This window comes from Meles meles, chromosome 8 (assembly GCF_922984935.1).
Source record: "Meles meles chromosome 8, mMelMel3.1 paternal haplotype, whole genome shotgun sequence".
NCBI lineage: Eukaryota > Metazoa > Chordata > Mammalia > Carnivora > Mustelidae > Meles > Meles meles.
In genome coordinates, this window is record NC_060073.1 from 31,942,530 (window position 1) to 31,964,374 (window position 21,845).

At 48.2% G+C, this 21,845-nt stretch overlaps 1 protein-coding gene across 1 annotated transcript; it reads right to left on the minus strand.

Annotated features, from left to right (window-relative positions):
* Positions 1-688: 688 nt before the first annotated feature.
* RCN1 (reticulocalbin 1) lies at positions 689-13,336 on the minus strand. The gene is made up of 6 exons (XM_046017716.1): positions 12,835-13,336; positions 8,605-8,798; positions 7,327-7,505; positions 5,604-5,664; positions 2,711-2,910; positions 689-1,866 (listed from the first exon to the last, which is right to left on the minus strand). Exons 1-6 carry the CDS (start codon positions 13,086-13,088, stop codon positions 1,759-1,761), a joined length of 996 nt encoding a protein of 331 aa, XP_045873672.1. The 5' UTR covers positions 13,089-13,336; the 3' UTR covers positions 689-1,758.
* Positions 13,337-21,845: the final 8,509 nt, after the last annotated feature.

A 21,845-nucleotide genomic window follows, 5' to 3' on the forward strand; every position in this document is an offset into this window, starting at 1 on the left:
TCCCAAGAGCCGCCCAGGGGGTGCAGCCTTGCCTACACCTTTGTTTCAGACTCTGGCCTCAAGAACTGGGAAAGACTTAAGTTTCTGTTGTTGTAAGCCTCCCTCTTTGTGGTAATTTGGACATCAACCCTAGGAAACAGTGGCTTAAATGGCCATGTGTACCAAGAAGAGAACAGGGAAATGAGACAAAATATAAACAGGGACTCAAATGGGACCACCATCAATGATGGAGCGTGGGAGGCCCCATTGTGGAGGCACCATCTGAGTTCCCTGAGGACGTGGGAGATGGGTGTTCTGAATCGCCGGGACAGCAAGTGCGAAGGGCTCAAGCTGGGAATGACCTGGCTGTGCTGGAGGCCTCGAAAGTCAGTGGCTATGGGAGGTAGAGGGGAGTGTGGGACGGAGATGCTGATATAGGAAGGGACCAGAGCCTGTAGGGCCTTGTAGGCCTTGAAACCTGTCTCAGAGAGACTTATAGTTACAGTGACTCGCAAATACCCCTACTAGCAGAGAAAGAAGGAAGTTATGCATTTGTTACATAGGTAAATGTGAGCATATTCTAAACATTTTTGTAGTCACATTACAAGCCGAGACTTTATCATCTTAATTAATGTAATCCCATCCCACTGTTAATTCTATATGAACAAGAATGTCACAAATAGTACATCAGAGGTCAAACACCACAGCACACAGTAGAAAATCCTCAGTGGGATCCTTTATTTCGTTCATTATTTATAAGGTGAAATTTCAACCTTTAAGAGCCATTTCTACCAGTTCAGCCAATGACTTGGAACACCACCTTTTCCTAATTCCCTGGTGTAGCAGTCCTCAGGGCACCTCCAAGGGTCACAGATTCCCCAGGACCAGCCGGAGTGGGTTCCAGGGCTCCACAACGCCAGCCTCCCCAGGATCCCACCGCCTCATTCCTGTCGGCGATCAGCGAGGAAACGGATTGTACTACTGTTCACTTTTTCAAAGCTCAGACCTACCTCATTTACATGTCAAGAAAATGTTCTCAAGTATAATAAAGTGTTCATCATTTTCCTGGAGTTCTTCGAATGCCTGACATTCATTTCTTCCCTACTGCTAAACTTCCTTTCTTTTTCACATTATCTTTCTTGATTGCTGCTTATGGTAAAAACAAACAAACAAAAAAACACCACAAAGATATGGATTTGTTGTGCACATTAGCAGGTCTGTACAGAAAAATGCACAGAGTTTTATATACCATTTACAGTGACAGCTAAGAGTATAAGGTCAAGAAGGAAGATTCGGGAATATTAGACGTGCTCTGAAATAAGCCTGCAGAGGGGGCACCACTGTAGCTTCACCAGGCATTTCCCTCACCCGCCGTTCAACAGTGGCAGACCCAAAAACTGTGCAGTTAAAAGACACAGCAGTCGCTCCATGTACTGCCCACAAAACCCCCAACTTCTGAATCTGGGGCTCTTTCACATTCTCTTGCCCTTTCATTTATGTTTAACGGAAAAAGCTAACAAGTCATGTTTTAGCAACTATCCCCGCAGAGTGTCGCGACTGACCAAGATTTTAATGTGTTTGCGGAAGTCTTACTGAAATGAGAGTGATGACTATTTTCCAGGAAATAGTGAGTGAAAAATCATTTTAACCCCAATCTGAGGTCAGAAACTTGCTTTTTTGGAAGCCCCAACTGCTGTAAGCGAGACAACTGTAGCAACCCTCCAAGACAATGAGAGAAAGCCTGTGACAGTCTGCTGTATGCACCATGGGGAGGAGGTATCAAAGTTCATCGTGGTTTTTTGTGAGATCTTCCCCGTAATTGGTAGCCTGGCTTCCGACGAACATGTTCCAGTTCTCCAATATCTCCTCTTTAGTTAGCTTTTCATCCTGCAAGAGAGAGGAAAGACCTCTGTCACCGAAGTTCTGGTAACTCTTGAGGAACGGTTCAGCGTGAAACTCCCCTAATTTCATGGATTCTCAACATTTAAAATAGTGCATGTCATAATTAAGAGAAGCTGCCAGGCACCCCCTTCACCCACCGTCACCACACTGCAAAAACCAGACTGCAGTGAGAATCTGGTTACGTCCACAGGCAGTGCTGGTTTTCCCAAAACAGGCCCCGAAGAAAAGATCCACTCCCCTTTTATGGCCTGACTACAGAACTCTCCTGTCTCCCAGGAACGTGGAGCAGCGATCAAACTGGGAAGAGGCAGGGCTTCTTTCTAAATCTTGTTTATTTATGTGGATATTTATCAAAAGATACTCAAGGGCTGGGCGTCTGAGCCAGCAGAACGAGCTTGCTTGGGGATGTCTGAGACGTCATGGGACAGGTACCCTTGTGCCTGACACATTACACATGTTTGCTAAGTGTTTGCCGACCCGACTGACCGAATGAACAAACCGGTCCTCTCAGACAACTCAGGGTACACCTCTAAAATCCATGCCCGGCCCATAGCCAAAAAAGTGACGGTTTCTGCAATCCTTAGACAGGGGAGGGAATTAAGTATGTGGCCCTTAGCGGACTATCCAGGACTGTCTGGGCCCCTAATGAGTTCACCGTGGGTTATCACGGTATTGGCTTAAGCTCCCAAGTCTCTAATGTAGGGCAAATATGAAAGAAGTCGATAAGGACGCGGCCGTGTGGGCCACGGGCCAATGCTATCACCAAAGAAGCAAACAGAACCCATCTTGTGTAAACGGTCTCCCTTCAAGGAATGATTCCAGGAACTACCTTGTCTTTGTCTGATTCATACACCAGGTGCCGGGCCTCGGCCTGAGCATGGTCGTAGTCCTGAGGGAGGATCCAGTGGCGAATCTCATCTTTGTCCAACTTCCCATCCTTGTTCAGATCCCGGAACTCATTAAACTGCTCCCGTTCCGACAGAACCCAGTCGGGCTCAGGGCCGTTCTCCTCGTGGGAAAACATATCCGCTGGAAGGGAAGGTGGTTCTCGGTTAGCAGGACAAGCGGGAAGGCAGGTCAAGGAAAACCTGAGCTGCTGAGGTTCTGGAAAGATGATGACCCATCAGGACCCCTCACCCACATGTCTGGCGGGCAGTGTCCGGAGGATAATGACGTAGTGACTTAGCCGCCGTGCAGGCCGCCTCACGGAACAGAGAGAATGGAGCTCAGGAGCCACAAGATGAATCCTGGCTCGTGTCTTAGTTCAGTGACTGGGATTATGTTACTTAATTCAGTGAGCCTTAAGTTGCCTTGTCTGTAACTTGGAGGTAGTGATTTACAAATCAGAGTTTCTATGAAGATTAAGAGGATCCTTTCCGTGAAAAGAACTCTACAAGCCAAACTGGCACTATATGGGTGAAAAATCAGTAATAAAGACCAACATCAAGCACTTCCTATAGTCCAGACAGTATATATAAAATACTTTACACACTTTTTTTGGTTTAGCTTTCATGATAATCCTAGAAGTAGGTACTGTTATTGTTCCCATTTTATAGATGAAAACACTGAGGCACAGCCTTAACCCAAGGACCCACAGCTAGTATGAGCTCGAGGCTACATGGGAACAGGGCCACTCTGCTCCCACCCCTGGTCTCAACCACTTATTCCTATTGTTGTTTGTATCATCTCCAAAGGGCTTCCCCAGAGATCATTTTATTTCATCCTTATAACAATTCTGTAAGATGAATCATTATCCTTATTATATGAAATGACCGGGAAAGGAAAAAAGAAGTCTAGGTGCATTGCTTGCTAAGTCACCAGCTCTCCTTGGAGAAGACAGATACCCTGTAGGCAGTTTTCTCTTTAATGGAAACACAGCTTGGAAATGCCAAGTGGCAGAGAGAGCAGGTAGTGAATGAAGGAAAAAGAGAGGCCGGACCCTTGGTTCTGCTACAAGGCAGAGCCACACCTGACACAGCCCACTGCTTTGGAGTAACGCTGTCACATTTATTAGCAAGCGTGTGTGCTGTGTATTCCCATTTTCTGGATGAGGAAACTGAGGCTTATCAATATGACGTGACTCCCACAAGGTCGCAAAGCTACTAAGCGGAGAAGCCAGGACTCCCAAGCCCGGTGCTCTTCCCACCGCACCAGATCACCACCGGTTTTCTGCTCACTCCCAGCAGAAAACAAGGCTCCTCCGTAAATGAAGTCACTTGGACAAGTCCACACGTCGGGCCTCCCCTCTGCCTGCGAGCCGCTCAGAATTGTGTTTTCAAGCACCATGCCCCGCACCTCCCTCCCTCCCCAGTGTCAAGAATGGAGTGTTTCTTTCAGGTAGAGCCCCTCAGAGTTTTGCCCCTGACTTTGCACCGGTTCAATGCAGAGTTCAGGAGGGCCAGGAAGAGCACACACTTTTAATCAAAAGTGCGACATGGCTTGTTTCAACGCATCAGCCTTTTCTGTCTAATTCCATCACCACCGTCAAGGCGAGGCGTCCGCAGCTCTGAGCCGTCCCTCGCTTGCACCCTGGGCACGGGGAAGGCTCCACGGCTCGCGCCCACGAGGGGCCTGTCAGTATGTTATTCTCTGGAGATAGTGCCACCGAGATCACTTTAATTACCACGGTGAGAGCGACCTGTCTGTTCCACACACCCGCGGACAGCGCTCGGGCCTTCCGATCAAAGATCACTTCTGCTTAGAAGAAACTTTGCTCGTCATTACAGAAGGCATGATTCTCAGGCCTGGAGTGGCCAAGCAATGCAACCACGGACCAGGGACCGACGGCGACGTGCGCGTTGGTCTTGTGCCGAAAGGTAATTAACTGCCTCTATTAACAGTGGGCACGAAGATTATATGCATCCCATCCCTCAAATGACTTTCCAGCGTTTACTTTATCAACACTTGAGTACAAAAGTTGCCAGGGGAAGGCACCTGCTATGGGGAACCCTGTATCAGAATACCCACGTGACCGCGGTGAGGGTCAAATGGAAAGTTCCAAGTGGCCTGCCCCAGTCCTCTATGCTGGGAGGCCTACTGGCTGCTCGGAAGGGCTCTAGCCGGCAAGGCAGCTTCTGACTCGGCTACATGAATTTGACTCCCACTCTCACAGCGCCCAGTACCCGACAAACCCACTTTTTGACACTTCAGTGGAAGCCACCAGAGCAGAAGGTGGGCTGCAGTACTCCCAATGAAAGCAACAAAAACCAGAGGCACAGGATGGCCAAGCATGGGGAAGCTGTGCCCTCTGTACAAGGAGTCACCTCTCTGAGGAGGAGGCCCTTCCTGCAGACGTCTGGGCCTGTAAACAGTTGCATTCATCCTGGCTCCACCTGCTCAGTGCGTCGAGGCCCCACGGACCCACCGTCTGACTTTGGGGTCTTTCCCCTGACCCAGTCTGCTCTGGTCTCACTGGAAATCTGTGGGATCTCCACGCCCATTTTGCAACAGTAAAACCAGACAGAGGAGTGGGGGCCACCTCTCGGAGCTGTGGGGCCTGCTATCGGCCCCTGTGTGAGCTCTCCCAAGTGCTTCCCAGATGCTGTACCCTGGGACTGGTGTGACAAGTCCCTCTTCAGTGGGAGGACATAGGAGTGACAACTTCAGACTTGCAGCTGTTGCTAAAAGAGACATGTACAGAAAGGAGTTTGAGATGTGGGTGGAGTAATGATGCTCCTTGGCATGTCCGAGGACGGCCTAGCAAGACCCCAGGCCACACTTACCAATATACTCATCTTGATCCACAAACCCGTCCCCATTCTTGTCAATGTCCTCCAGGGTTTCCTAGGAAGCAAAGGGCAAGAGAAGGCAAGTTGGAGGCATGCTCTAAGTAAATCTGAGAATTCTACCTACTGTCCTCCTCTGTCTGGCTTTTTTGGCTAAAAATGCTTAGAAACTTTTGGCTGACCTCCTTACCTCCCAGGGCAGTAGTTTCTTATCTGTGAAAAATAGGCAGTGGCTTCTGTTCGCAGGTCCTCTGCCCCCAACTTTAAGAGCAGAACACTCTTCAAATGCAAATGTAAGAAAAAGCCCAGAGGGACTCCAATTTTTATCAAGAAGCCAGGCCAACCATGCCCACCATCCAGCCAAATCACCCCCTGGTACAGTTCCTGGTACTGTGAGGAACCCAGATTGAGAACCACTGGACCGGGTAATCACAAACAGTAGATTCCAGGGCTGAGTGGATGATGAAGACTAAGTGGATGTCATAAAAATATGAAACAACAGACAAATAAGATGTAAAAGTATATTATACTTTTGGACGTATATGTGCTATACTTAGTGCGTTTGACTTCTTAATTAGGTGTATTGCTCAGGTGAGTAATTAAACGACTTTCCTTTGTCAGATGCGTCCTGGGCTGAAGCGAACAGCCAACCTGAGAGCAGGGAGCCAGTCCAGAGGCAGGTAATGCACTTATGGACAATTCCCCCATCTTCATGGTCCCCTGGCAAAGTAGCTATGGCCACATGGATGGTGGGTGGTAGAAAGAAATGACTCTGAGAGCCACTGCCCAGTCCTTGGTGTCACGGTGATCATGAGAGGGAAGCACGAGGCAAGAGGGGACCCCATCCACCAGCTGGGCAACTAAAATAGTCCAGAGCTAATTACAAACAACAAACTCTCGCCCCTTGTTTCCCAGCATCGAAACAGAACTGGCCTGGGCACTTGCCCAAGAAATAGACGACGGCATTTATTTCACTGCCATGGAAAATGAAGACGCTTGGGGCTCCACCAGACGCTATGGAATGCACAGCCACCCCCCAGAGCCTTGGTCAGACCCACGTACCCTCCCAAGCCCCACTCCTAAGAGTTTTAAATCCCCCTGTGGTTTAACAATCACTAATTCCCTTTCAGTGTCTTTTTCTAGTTCCCGCAAGGCTGAGAAATGGGACAGAGACTAGCTAGTGGATCACTGACCCCATCTGCTCTTTCCTGGCACACACCTAAACTGTATCTCCCTGCCTCGTCCTATCCAGGAGCCCGTGGGAGGTAAAAGGGAGGGACAATCTTGGCCACAAGAGTAATAGCAGACTGTTGCCTTCTCTTCATTCCCCTTCTTTTCCTTTCTGTCTCCCAGCTGGTTGTTCCAGGATGACCAGGAAGCCACGAGATGGGAGAGTGTCTGGGTGTAAGGTGTCTGGGTATCTGACAGTACTTAGGGAAGCGCCCAGAAGGCCCACATGACTCGGACCATCTGCACGGGACTTGGTAGAAGCAAAAATAACCTTTGTTTCCCACGGCTGGGATTGGGGCTGTTTGTGACAGCACCTAGGCGGCCCTGACTAATCTATCAGGTAGGCAAGTATTCCCAACGTGGTCCACTTCAGAGTTCTTTTCCAGCTCCCATCCGGCCGACAAATGCGCTCTCTTTGCAAGAAGGGACAAACCTTTGGTACAGATTTAGCTCTGGTCTTTTCCCAGCTCAGGTTCTTTTATGATCTTACCAAAACCACAATTTCCTTCATATGCTCAAACTCCTCGGGGTGCAGAAAGGCGGTGAACTCCTCCCGAGTAGCTGTCTGGTCACCGTCGAGGTCTGCGGCCTTGAACCTTCTCTCATCGCGTGGCAGCATCTTTTTAAAGGTGTGATGATCGGAAGTATCCTGAAACTCTGCGGGGTTTCCTGCAGGATGTGTGCAGAAATGTCTGAACTGGGCTGCTACAGAAAGCATTTCCTTCCAGATCACTCATCCTTCGTGCTCAAACGGTACACACAGGACAAAAGGTCCCAAATCCACTGAGTTCTTTGAAACATTTCAGACTGTCTTTATCTGTCCCTTCATTCCCTCCCCTGCAATAATCCAGGCCCTAGCAGTTTACTGGGGGCATTACAGCAAGTGGTTAAGAGTGCTGGCTTTAGGCCACATGGTCATACTTTTCTTTGCAGAACCCTGCTTTCATATCATTGTTCGATCTAGAACACACACAGGCTCCCCATTACCCACGACATTCTGTCTAAATGTTTCTGTCTGGCTCTTAAGATCTCCCTTAACCTAGCCATGAGTGTGTACATCTCCGGCTCTCCTCAGACCTATCTCCTAGCTCTCTCTCCCATGCACCCAGTGGGGCTGCACACTGTGCCTGCACACATCCCTCTATCGTTCCCCACAAACAAGCATGTCTTCTATCCAAACCCTGTCCACTGCTGGATACACTCCTGTCCCTTTGCTTCCCCGGCTGACCCACCTTCCCCTCTTGTCTCTCTCCAAATATATTTCCATTCTTCAAGGCCCAACTCCCAGGCCACCCTCCCCCAGGAAGCCTTCCCTGAGGGCTCCAGCCGTCTTTGGTATCTGAAACTAGGCAGCATTTTGAAACTGTCCCACAGACACGCTTCATCTCTACTCTGTTCTCTTTGTTCTTTATGCCTCCGAGATCGTAAGCTCAGATTTGGGCAGCAACCTAAGTCACATCTCACCACCCTGAAATGACGGCCTGAACCCGAGTCAAGATTCGGATGCTTAACCAAGTAAGCCACCCTGGCTAAGTCACTCGTTATCGGGCCCTGGACCCCTCCCACTACTCACCACCTACAGCTTCAGTCAGAGTAAGCAGCTCTGTACATTCTTACTAAGCAGAGGAGGGTGTTACACAAGGAGGTTCTGCTTAGGGGGTTGTGACACTCCCCGAGGCAACAGATATGTCGAGAGAGAGGACAGGCTCGAGCAGGGAGCTTGTTCTGAGGGCCCCAGCTGTGCAAGAACTCGGGCAGCACCTCTTACCTAGGTAGTAACCATAGGTGGCTTGTTTGTACTCTTCCCAGGAAATCTTATCATCTTTGTCCCGATCATAATCCTTCCAGACTTTGGCAACATTATCATAGATGTATCTTTTCTGCACTCGTTTGATCCACGTTTTCAGCTCCTCAGTGGTAACAAAGCTGTCCCCATCACTGTCAATCCGATCAACAATCTTCCTGTAGTTAAAAAAAAAAAAACCAACACCAGACCCACAAGTCTATTATCAAGACTTAACATGATCCTGATCCAGAAAAAGATCAAATACCATAGAATCTAAAATGCATAAACAACTGAAATAAAATCAATAATCTGATCATGCTGAGAGGTATCTTAAAGTTTATCTTTTCTGAAGATAATATGCCTCTCCCGACCCAGTGCCAATGGCAGACACGACCAGGGTGGGCCATGCCCTCTGTACTGATAAACCCAGATGTGCCTCAGAATCCTTCTCAACACAGTGTCCTGCAGCTGGACAACTGATCAGAGCTGATTTGTAAGATGAAACCTAGCAGTCCTCTCCAGGTGCATTCTGACTCCCTCGCTTTAGAGTGATGGCACCAAGGCTGAGGGAAATGAGATGACTTTTCCGAGATCACACAGCTAGTATGTGCTATGACCAGGTAACCGGGCTCTAGGGCCAGTGCAAAAAAACAAACAACAACAACAACTTGAAGCTTAAAGCAGAAGGCCAGACCTTGTCAGTCAAAGCCTAAGACGTCAGGGGTGAAAGAGCCTTCATGGCATGGAAACTATTCAAGAAACTTGACCAGCTGAGCACCCGCAGGAGCCCACACCCCTGTCCTCAGGGTACAGATGCCTCTGTCCAGTGGTGTCTCCTGTTCCACAGCTGGCCCCCAGTCCAGCGACTGCCCACACAACTCTACTGAGGTACCCCAAGCCTGAGTCCAGAGCAAACTTCAGGTCGGGAACTCCCCCGTGTCTACCTCTAGGCCCGAGGGTCCCAAGAGAAGGAAGCTGTCCCTGTGGGGAACTTCAAGGACACCCACAAGCTATTTCTAATGCTTAAAAAAGTCTGACTCTAGTAGTCCATCCACCTGGGATGGGGTCACCCAGGCTAATTAGGGATCTGGTTTTTTGCTCTGCGCTGTAGCCTGTCACCTCACCGGTAAAACTTTCTTACTGTCAACTGAAGTTCTGACAGTTACTCTTTGATTAATTAGAAATGGGGGATGAATTTATTAGTACGCGTAAAGTCTCCATCGCCTACCCGAGTCTGGGTAGCGGAGCTGCTCCTCTTAACTCAGGAAAACGTAAGCACTCCCAACAGCTTCCGGGTGTCCCCTCCTCAGCGGCCATTTTAACAGGTCTCAAGACGGACAAAGCCCCGAGGCTTCCTTCCAGGGAATCACAGCCCCTCGGGGTCTCAGTTTCCCAGACTATAGATTGGAACACCTGCTTCGCAAGGGATGTTGTGGCGAAGAAAGGAGAGAATGTGTGCCTGGCCTCACTAAGGACAGTCATCTAGATCACAGGCGGACAGAGAGCTCAACCGACACCCAGCGAGGAACAGAGTGAGCAGAAACCCCAGGCAGGGCCTCGGGCAAACCTGGAGAAATGCTGCTGCCACCTGCAAGGCTGCCCATCTCCGCTCCAGACGCCGCCTAACACGTGGGAATGAAAGTCGACGGTGTCAAGAGAAACTAGAAATCAGGTTCTGTATGTAACATCACTTGGATGGTACTTTACGTTTTCTCCAAGACTGTGCCACTTGTCTGTGACTGCATGTGGCTCGTGGGCTTCCACTTTGCAGCTCCCCGACCTACATGTCCCCAGTGGCTTTAGGACGGTCCCCTTTTCAGAATCTAACATCAGGTGGTGATTGCCCAGATCCAGCCACACTCCCCCTTCAGCAGCCCAAGCTTGGTGGGGGCGGGGGGACAGGGAGGGGGCTATTCCCGCTCCAGTCTGTCCCAGAGGGCATCCACCGCTCCCAAGCCCTCCCCTCTAGCCTAGCTTTACCTGACGGATGAGTGGTGTGTCCAGTCCCCATCCGGTGGTTCAGGCCACAGACCAGCAGTCCTAGGTTCCCTCCTCTTCCCCACCCCCACGCTAAGCCAAGAGCAAGCATGCACAGTTCTACCTCCCACATGTGTCTGGATTCACCCTCTCCTGCCCTCGGGACCGGCTGGGTCCCCTGTCCCTGGTTTCTCCATCCGTGCCTCAGTCATGTTCTCTGTCCTGCTGCTGGTCTCATGTTCCTAACAAGTTTTGGAGATGCTGACATTTTGATCATGTACAGAGTAACGTCCAGTCTCCACCTCACAGAGATCCTTTCTGCTCTGCCCTGTCCCTTTACTGTCCCATCACTCCTCACCCCCCAGAACAGGTCTCAACACCTTTGCAAGCAGTGTGTTTTCACTTCAGGAAAGCCTCACTCTGCTGGTACCCCCGGCAAACTCTGACCATCCCGCTGGTTCTGATCAGATGTCATCCCCAGGCCCCTAGGCCCGTCTGGAACCTGCAGCCCTAGGGGCTCCTTCTCCCGATTGTGGTCACCATGGTTGTACGCGGCACCATTACAGCAGTTACGCACAGTGTCTGCTTGTGTCTCTCACAAGTGTCTTACCTGACGGTAAGGACTTGGAGGCCTAGCGCACAAGGTCTTAACTTTGTATCTGCCTGGTACCTACACGGTTCCTGGCACACAGCAGCCATTCAAACGTTTGCTGCATGACTAAATGAGTGACAGGGGGGTATGCACAAAGGGACCAGATGCAGACCGACCACCTGCACTAGTTCTCGCCACGAGGCTCGCCTGTCATGATGAAGGCCCTAAAACTGGAAGCTATTAGGACAGCAAACTACAGACTCCCTACTCCACATCCCAAAACCTGTCCTCCTGCTCTCTGGTGACAATGCTGCAAATGGCAGCCTCTCAGGGTCCCAGAAGAAATCAGTTACCAAGTGCTTCAAAGCAATACAATAGACCGAACCCATCAATGGACCCCATTGTTAAGTGCCAGACAAGAAGAGAAACTACTTCTCTGCAAAATAAAAGGTGATTGTTTGGGGATGACTTTGAAGTTCAAAGATCTTTTTATCTTGGAAGGCAGCTGGTGCACCTACACAATAGGTATAATTTAGCCTCCTATTTTAACTGAGCACATTGGCCTTTGGTAGCCCTGGCAGCACAGGGATGGCTGTGTTCTTTTTCATACAGCAGGACAAGAAGATCCCCCACCCCCGGAAGCAAGTTCCAGGAGGCCTGGTGCCCAGTAGGCCAGGCTAACCGGAGCCCCCACCCCACCCCAACACACACACCAGAGCAGCCCAGCCTCCACCTGGGACCAGGTCTTGGGGCTGATTGCTCTGTGGAAGGGTTCCCAGGTACCTTTGCACAAGCCTACCGGTATCCCCAGGGGACCTAGAGAGACAGCCTGCAGTAATGTACCAAAGTTTTGTGTTCCAGGTTTGGCTCCTGATTCAACTGCCTTCACCAGTGAAATCCACAATCTGCCACCACACCCTCCAGCTTTTTGCCCTCATTGCCAAAGGACTGGGTGCCTCCGCAGATAACTGCGGGAAACATAAACTGGGGGACCAGTTTCCACTCTCACTTCCCACTCCCTATCCCCTAATGCCCCTCTTTTCTTGACAGGATCTTTATACTCGTATTTCTGCTATTCCTACTATTAGCCGGATGGCAAGAACATCTCTGCCCCCGCCCAGGAACTCCGGCCAGGAATCAAGCCTCTGGTTCATCTGCCCCTAAATCTTTTATCCATTTCTGTTCATCCTGGAGACCTTTTTAGCAGTGCCACAAACCCTAAACCCCGGGGAATGGGGGGAGGGGGGGGGGGGGAAGAGGGAAACTGGGAGGGTGGGGAAGATCTCATGTCACTAAAATGCCACGGTGCACAAACTCTTTTGTACACCCTCCGCCCTCCCTTCTGATGCAACCGAGGGTAGGGGGCGGGCCCTTACAGCCTTGGCTCCCGCGGCCGCTGCCACGTTCTTGCCTCCCCGCGGGAAGCCACCCCGGCCCGGGCGCGGTGGCGGTCTCCACGCCGCGGTCCCAGCACCCCCGGGCAACTCCGCGCGAGCCCGCCGGCCGTGCCCGCCGGTCCCCGCCCTCCGACCGCGCACCCGATTTCGCTTTCGCTTTGCGGCGCGAATCCCGCGTGGCGGGCGCCCCGGTGTCCCCGCGGGCACCTGCGACGCCCCCGAGCGCGGCCCGGACCACGGCCTCACCCCAGCCTCTCCTTGCTCTCCTCCGAGGTGAGCTGGTCGAAGGTCTTGGAGTCCTCTTTGCCCAGGAAGGCCTCGTGGTCGTACTGGAAGCTCTGGTTGTCCTCGGGCGGCCGCTCGCCCAGCTCCGAGTCCGGCCGCACCACGCGCTCCTTGCGCACGGTGGGCTTGGCCCGCAGCGCCCGGGGCGCTAGCGCCAGCGCCAGCAGCAGCCCCAGGGCGAGCCCCAGGAGGCGGTCGCGGCCGCCACGCGCCATCGTCAGGGCAGGAGAGCGGCCCGCGGGGAGGCACCGAGCGAGCGAGGAGGACGGCGACTCGGAGTGGGGGCTCCCAGCGCGGCGGCGGCGGCGGGGGAGGTGACGGGCCCGCCCCGCGCCGGAGAGAAGGGGCGCGCCCCGGGCCGCGGGCAGGGAAGCGTCGGGCAGCCAGGCTCACGCGCCCATTGGCCGCCGGGCTGCGGGGGGAGGCCGGGGCAGCCGAGCCACGTCGCCAGCCCGTGTGGTGGGCGCGGGGCTCGGGTTTCGCCTCGGCCCCTCCCAGCGATCTGGTTGCGAGGGGCGGGCCCAGGCGTACTGGGCTGGGGACTGGAGGGCTCTTAGAAAGACGGGCAAGAAGTTCTTTGTCAAGCAACAGATGTTCGGGATAAAATTCCCTCTCTCTTCTCCCAGTTCCGGAGAATGAACGGAGGGAGGGAGGTGCTGCCCCTCCCCAACTTCCAGCGCGGCGCCCGAATCCCAGCTCTGGACTCCGTCCCAAGATTTGCTCCTACATACCAAATTCAACCCCACTTACCCAAACTTGGGAGTCTGGTTACAAACACAAGAGACTGGAAAGAAACCAGGGTGGCCGAGGTCCCCTAGAAACAAGGGTCGCAAACCCAAGTGCCGAGGAGGGCCAAGCAAGTGGCTTCAGTATGACGGGGGCCAACTAAACTGAGCAGTCCTGCGCGTTCCAGCTGCCACGAGTGCAAGGCCCCAAACTGGGAGATAGTTCCGCTTCCCAAAAGAAATCAGAATTTCAGAAGTCCGATGTTTTCACTTCTGAACGATGGCATCTCATTTTACAAAACACTGAATGATTAAAACAAATCTTGTCTGTACATTAAATGCAGAATAATGCTACTGACATTGAGAAGCTCCGCAGAACTTTGTGCAATCATGGAAATGCTCTCCATCTGGGCCGTCCCGTGGTGGTTATTGAGCACTTCGTGTGTAGCTACTGTTACTAAGGCTTTGAAATTTTAATTTAAATTTAGACTTAAATAGCTACATACGGCTAGTGGCTGTCATATCGGACCATTTGGGTCTAGGGCAATGATTCTGAGTCACAGCCTTTTGAGACTCATTGAAATCCATGGGCCTCCTTCCAGAAAAATGCACAAACAGCTATTGGCTGGAATGGTTGATAAAAGTGTCAGGAGATTTGCGGATCTTCTGAAGCCCTACTGATGAGCTTCAGGTGAAGCATCCCTAGAAAACTAAAGGTGTGGTTGAAGAGAGGAGACATCTTTTCCTTTATCTCATTCGGTCCCCCATCCTGACCATCTAGAAAAGGTCACTGAGCTGCCTCTTGCAACAAGGATACCAAGACATTATCAACATAGATCCAAATACTGTTTTTATGAGGTCTTTCTTTCTTTCTTAAAGATTTGACAGAGATCACAAGTAGGCAGAGAGGCAGGCAGAGTGAGAGAGAGAGAGAGGGAAGCAGGCTCCCTGCTGAGCAGAGAGCCCAATGCAGGGCTCCATCCCACAACCCTGGGATCATGACCTGAGCCAAAGGCAGACGCCTAAGGACTGAGCCACCCAGGCACCCCTGAAGACGTCTTTCAATCAATGAATAATTCATGTGTGCCCATCATGGCCTATGCTCTGGACCGGATGCTGAGGATACAATGGGGGACAAGGCAGTCATGGTCCCCGCAGAACTTAGTGTTTTATAGACCAGTCAGTAAACTAAGCACCTGCTAAATGACAGGGCTGTGATGGCGACTGGTTTACTGAGTAGCAAATCAGCGTGACAGGTGCTGAGGGAGGAAGACATTCGGTGTTATGGGGGTAATCAGAGGGTCAAGACCCAGCTTTGCGGATCCATTGAGGAAGGCCTCCCAAAGAAAGGGACATCTAAAGAGAGACTGAAGGTGAGTAAGCTAAGCCAGACAGCAAGGGTGTGGGTATATGTGCGGAGGACAAGGTCGTGTGTGACCTAGCACAGAACGGTAGGGTTTGAGGTCACATCCTTGTGACCCCATACATTCCCACCTGTCTGCAGTGAGATGTGGGCATGTAGTCCTTGGTGCCTCACCAAACCTGAGCTGACTTCTCGTGGGGCAGGAAGCGTGGTGCTAGAGAACACACATGCTTCCCACAGTCAGTTTAGAGGCTTGACTTTCTAGCAATAGAGAGACATTACATACTCTTAAATACTTTGGGTGTAGAGGAGCTCCCTACTAAAATGCGAGGGCCCTGAGGTGGGTGGCTTTGTCCCTTCAGTACTCATCACACAAGCAGAATTTGAATTGGGTTGGGGGGTGGGAAGAAGGAGTTGGAGGAGGCCCAGAAAGAGATCAAGGCTAAAGAGGAGGAGGATTAGGAATGGACTAGGGAAGTGGGTGGAGATTGGAGACAGTCTCTGCTTTGCTTATTCACAACATTGCCACAGGCAGGCCTGGGCCCCTGGGATTGATCCAGACTCTCAGGACCGAGGATGGCACACCGTTTGCCCTGTTCTAGTTGGCTTTCTGCCAGACACTAGTGGTTTCCAATAGTTAGACTGTTCCAGAGGTAGTCTTGGCTCCTGTGGGAATTACCAGAGAATTCCACTGCTGTAAATCTGGGAGAGTTTATATAATTTCCCCTGGGATGGCAGACACTTGTTTTGTTTCTTCTGGTGGAAGCTAAAATGTCAAAGTACACCCCCCCCCCAGTTTTTTTTCCCTTTTTTTTCTTGTTTATTTTTTATTTTTTTATAAACATATAATGTATTTCCCCCCAGTTTTTAAAGTACCTTGCTTATTTGGAGTTTAAGTTTTCTTTACCATTTCAAAAATTCCATTTATTTAAAGTAAAAAATCCAGCGAAACAGTTCACCTACATTGAGCCCCACATCAGGCATCCCAACTTTTAAGACATACATTTGAGAGACAAGCCTACAAAACATTAACTTTGAAAACCGATGGAGCTCATATCCCAATCCCCACAAGCCTGTAGGGCGCCCAGAAACTGCTGTTAAAGGCCTGGAGGGTTCAGGCTTATCAGCTTCCAGGCCTGGAAGATGGTTGATGCACCCAGACTTAACGTGAGGGAGGTTCACCTCTTTATATGAAGGCATCTGCCGGAGCCCCAGTATCTCCTGGAAGGGGGCTTTTACACACACGAGGCCCTGATTTTTGCTGCTGTGGCCTCGGCAGTCTCTTCATCACTTGGCTCTGGAGAGCAGCTTGCAGTCCCTGTCCTGTGGGACTCTAATAATTGGTGTCACCCAGAAAGGAGCTCATAGTTGTATCTGGTGCCCTGAGTTTTGTGGCGGCTGCCAGGGGTGCCTCTACATTGCTGGGCTCTGGTGGCCACTAGGACTTATATTTCTGGGTGCACAGGATTATAACCAAAGATGGCAGAGTTCCTAAATAGCTGCCACCCCTGGGCCCAGCAAGACCCAGGATCTCAGTCTTTCTGGGAAAGAGACCAGCTGATCATCATCAGGCTGAGATTTGAGGAGCAGGTTTCTAATTAAACACGCGTCTAGGGGCTGACTGCGATCCTCTCCAGAGACGTCGGAGGGCAGGCTCTACCTTTAGGCTCCCTCTCTGCTGCAGTCCAGAGCACCAGTGTCTCCTTGAGGGTACCTGTCTGGTGCCCGTTTGGGTGGCTGCTGCCAGGGGTCCCTTTACCTTGCTTGTCTCTGGAGGCCACTGGGACCTATGTTTGTGATCCCACAGGACAAGTATTTGCATACTTGTAAAAACTGATGCCTGGGGGTCTGGCTTCCAGTAAGTCTGAATCTGACTGCTGAGATCCTCCCCTTTGACACACTTCAAGTCTTCGTACATCCTCAACTACAGGGAGCCCTTAAACCTGTAATCGGCTGCTTGGACAAGCACCAAATATTGAGAGACAAAAAGAGATGAGGCAGGGTTGAGTGACAAGTTTCATCCCCTACACAAGGCCACTCCTTCAAGACTAGGAGAAGGCACATTTTCATCTACTATATAGACACCAACACAGAGAGTGAAACAAAATGAGAACAAACAGACAAAAAGAAAAACAGAGGAATATGTTCCAAAGGGAAGAACAAAATAAAACCTCAGAAAAAGCTTTAGTGAAATGGAGATAAGTAATTTATGCTTATCTTTGATAAAGAATTCAAAGTAATGGCCATAGGGATGCTCACCAAATGAGGGAAGAATGGATGATGACAGTGAGAACTTCAACAAAGAGATGGAAAAATAAGAAAGTCAAACAGAAGTCACAGAGCTGAAGAATACAATAACACAATTGAAATATACACCAACGGGGTATGTGACAGCTGACCATATGAAGCAGAAGAAAGGATCAGTCAACTCAAAGATGAGTGGAACTCACTCAAACAGAGCAGGAAAAAAAAAAGTGAAAAAGAGTGGAGATCACTTAAGGGATAACATCAAATAGACTAACATTCTCATCATCCATCTCCCAGATGGAGGAAAGAGAGAGAAAGGGGGCAGAAATCTTATTTGAAGAAATAATGGTTGAAACTTCTTTACTTGGGGAAGGAAATAGACATCTAGATCATGGAGCCCAGAGAGTTCCAGATAAGAGGACTGCAGAGAGACCCACACCAAGACACAATCAAAATATCAGAAATTAAAGACATGAAGACAATAGAGCCCCAAGAGAAAGGAAAAAAAAAAAGTGCTACAAGGGAATCTTTCTAAGATCATCAGCAGACTTTACAGCAGAAATTTTGCAGGCCAGAATGAAGTGGCATGATATAATCAAAGTACTGAAAGAAGAAAAGCTTCCAAACAAGAATACTCTGCCTAGAAAAGTTATCATTCAGCAGTGAAGGAGAAATAAAGTGTTCTCCAGAAAGCAAATGCTAAAAAAATAAAGTAAAATAAAAGACAACAACAACAACAAAGCAAAAGCTAAAGGAGTTCACCAACAAACTGACCTTATGAGAAATGTTAAAGGGCTCTCCTTAAGCTGAAAAGAAAGGGAGCAAATTAGTAATAAGAACACACATGAAATCGCAAGCCAGCTACTTTACCAGAGACAACCAGGAAAAGACTGCTAAGAAGAGCTCACCTGGGGTCGGAGCGTACCTCAAACATGGATCTCAAGAAACTACCCTTACAAAAGATTATGAGTTTAATGGGATCAGACTGGGAAGCTGTCTTTGCCCCAGGACATTATCTAAAACCATAGAGTAATTAACTGGTAATTCATGATGCCTAAAGTTGGTTGCAGCATAGGGAATCATCAGAGAGCTCTGCTTAGAGACTATCATTCCAGGGTGATCACATGCTTGTCCGAGGCAGCACCTCCCAGGGAGTAATGCCAGAGGCTTCACAATGTCGGGAAAGAGATTTCCCTAAGAGTCCAGCTAGCAAATAAACAAGCCAACAACAACAGAAGACCTGGAGGAAGAAGGCCAGGATCTAGAGTTGTTATGGTGTGTTATCTAAAATCATCCAGTTTCCCAAAAAATGACAAGACATGCAAAGAAATATGAAAATATGACTCACGTACAGGAAAAGGAGTAGAGGTAACAGAAAGTGTCAATGAGAGAAACCAGATCCTACAGCCAGCCAGCCAGGGGTCCTGTAACCAGCAAAGCTATCTTTCATAAGTAGTGATGAAATAAGGACTTTCCCAGATAAAAAAAACCAGAGACTTCATTGTCGTAAACCCATCTTACAAGAAGTATAAAACTTCTTCAGGCAGAAAGTAAATGACCTAAGAAAACAATTCAAATACACACACATGCACCTGCACACACACAAGCACCAGTAAAGATAATAACATAATTATAAAAGGCAATGTAAGTGCCTATTTCTTCTCCCCATACTGATTTTAAAATGTGTGTGTAAGAGCGCCTGGGTGGCTCAGTCAGTTAAGCGTGTGCCTTCAGCTCAGGCCATGATCTTGGGGTCCTGGGATCGAGACCGACATGGGGCTTCCTGCTTGGGGGGTTGTGGGGGAGCTAGCTTCTCCCTTTTCCTCTGCCTCTCCCCTGCTCGTGCTCCCTCTCACTCACTCTCTCTCTAAAATAAATAAATATAATCTTTAAAAAAAAAGGTACATATAAAATACGTATATAGTTGTATTGTTAGACCTGTAACATATAGATATGTAATATACTTGGCAATAACAGTATACAGGAAGTGGGTAGGAACAAAGCTATATTGGACTGTATTAGACAAGATGGTAAATCAGATAAAATTGAATCCACAGGACAAATGAAAAGAACCAGAAATGGCAAATACAAGGTAAATATAACAAAAGCTATAAATACATATTTGCTTTACTTTCTTTTCTCAGCTCCTTTAAAAGACATTGAATTATAGAAAGTAATAATTATAGCAATGTACTATTGGGTTTGTAACATATCTATAGATGTAATATGTGTAAAAATAATAGCACAAGGGGGAGAAGAGAATAGTTACAGAGAATGAACATTTCTATATTTCATTGTAATTAAGTCCTTATATCTAATGTAGAGGCTAATAAATTAAGACATACAGCATAAGCCTTAGTGCAAGGACTAAAGAAATAACTAAAAAAATGCACAGTGAAAAAAACCACTAAAGGACTGAAAATACAACACTAGAAAACATTCACTTAATGCCAAAGAAAGCAGGAAAGGAGGACTAGAGAGATAAAAAAGGCAGAAGGAAAATGTCACCAGCTGGGAATCTGGCTGAGCACATAGGAATCAGAGGCAACAAAAATGGTCTCTGAAAGGGTAAATATATAAGACTTTTTCTTTTTATCATTTAAAACATTAAAAAATGTAACTGGCTTCTCAAACAAAGACAGTAACATTGTATTGTGGTTTGATAACGTATGCATAAATACAGCACATAATGACAACTGCATGTGGGATACAGGCCATGAGGAGAGAAATGGATGTGCACTGTTTTAAGGTTTCTTTTTTTGTTTTTTTTTTTATAAAATCTTTTTTTTTTAAAGATTTTATTTATTTATTTGACAGAGAGAGAGATCACAAGTAGGCAGAGAGGCGGGCAGAGAGAGAGGAGGAAGCAGGCTACCTGCAGAGCAGAGAGCCCGATGCGGGGCTCGATCCCAGGACCCTGAGATCATGACCTGAGCCAAAGGCAGCGGCTTAATCCACTGAGCCACCCAGGCGCCCCTGTTTTAAGGTTCTTATATTACACTTGAAGTGGTGAAATATCACTTGATGGTAGACCATGATATATTAAAGAGTATGCCGTAAGGGTCAATTCTGGTGGGCTAGGAATTAATCTGAACCATTTTGCTAAAGTTTCTGCATAGTAAAGGCACGAGCCCTAGTAAAGGAATGAAACATACCCATTCATAGTATTACCTTGAAACCTAGGGTCCAAGAAATTTGGGGGCGATTTTTACAACTTTCCAGCATCATTTATTGAGACTACTGGAGGGGTCTATTGCCGTGTAGCAAGAATATGACTACATGACTGGACAAGGTGCCATTTGGGACTACTTGGTTCTGAGGTGTTCTGTATACACAATGGTTCCTGATCCAAGACATACATTTCATTTGGTCATGACCCTTATAGAAAAGGGAGGCAGTAGAGGACTCCTCCTGACATTTCCAGACCCCCCATTGTGAGATAGCCTTTGGTTGTGATGCATATTTTTACTTTAATGCTGTTATGTATTTATTATGATGTTTTATACCTTTTCCTTTAGCTTTGTAAGCATGGCCATTTTGAGTCCCACAAGTCTTAATCTTTAGCAATTGACTCTTCAACTTCCATACTCTAAACCCTAAAGCAAAACAAAACTATCAAAGCAAAGAGTTAAATGAGCCAACAAAGTTTGTAGAATGGAGTCATAGAAAGTACTCAATTAATCCCAAAGCAGGCTGATAAAAGAGGAAAAAAAGAGCCCAGAACAGAGGAGACAAAAAGAAACAAATAGAAAGATGATAGACTCAAACCTCGCCACATTAATGGTCATATTAAAGATAATTTGTATAAAAACTCCAGTCTAAAAGACAGAGATTGTCAAATGGTATAAAAAAGCAATACCCACCTATATGCTGCCTACAGGAAATGCATCTTAAATATTAAGACACAAATAGGTTAAAAGGATAGAAAAATAGACCACACTGACACTAACCAAGAGAATGTTGGAGTGACTGTATTTATATCAGATAAAGTATATGTCAGAGCAAAGACCATTGCCAAGAGTAAAGAAGGTTATTTCACAATCACATAGGGGTCACTTAATCAAATGAGTATAACAATAACAAATGAGTATAACAAATGTTCATGCACATAATAGCAAAACTTTAAAATAAATGGAGAAGAAAGAAAACAACAAAGAGAAGTAGGCAAATACAAAATTATAGCCAGAGATTTTTAGAAAATGCTCCCTCCACAGCTAATGGAACTAATAGCAAATCAGCAGAAATATAGTAGACTTGAACACCTCTGGCAATACTTGCCCAGATTGACGTCTTGAAAAAACCTCCACCCAGCAACAGCGGGATACACATTGTTCTCAAGTGTACAAAATTTACCAAGATAGAACATTTTGTGGCTCGTGACACAAGTCTCAGTAAGTTTAAATGGATTCGAGTAATATAAAGTGTAACCTTCAGGTGGAGGGACCTGCTACTACCAACTGTTGGATTTCATGGTCAAAGCCAAACTGGCCAATGAAAGGACCAGCCTCAGGCAACAGAAACCTAGCCTGTCTCAGGACTTCCAGTTTCAGCTTCAACAAACAAAGAGCTTAGAGCTTGTCACTCCTGACTTTACAACAAGGAAAAAAGCTGAACAAACTGGGAACCAGTGACTTTTC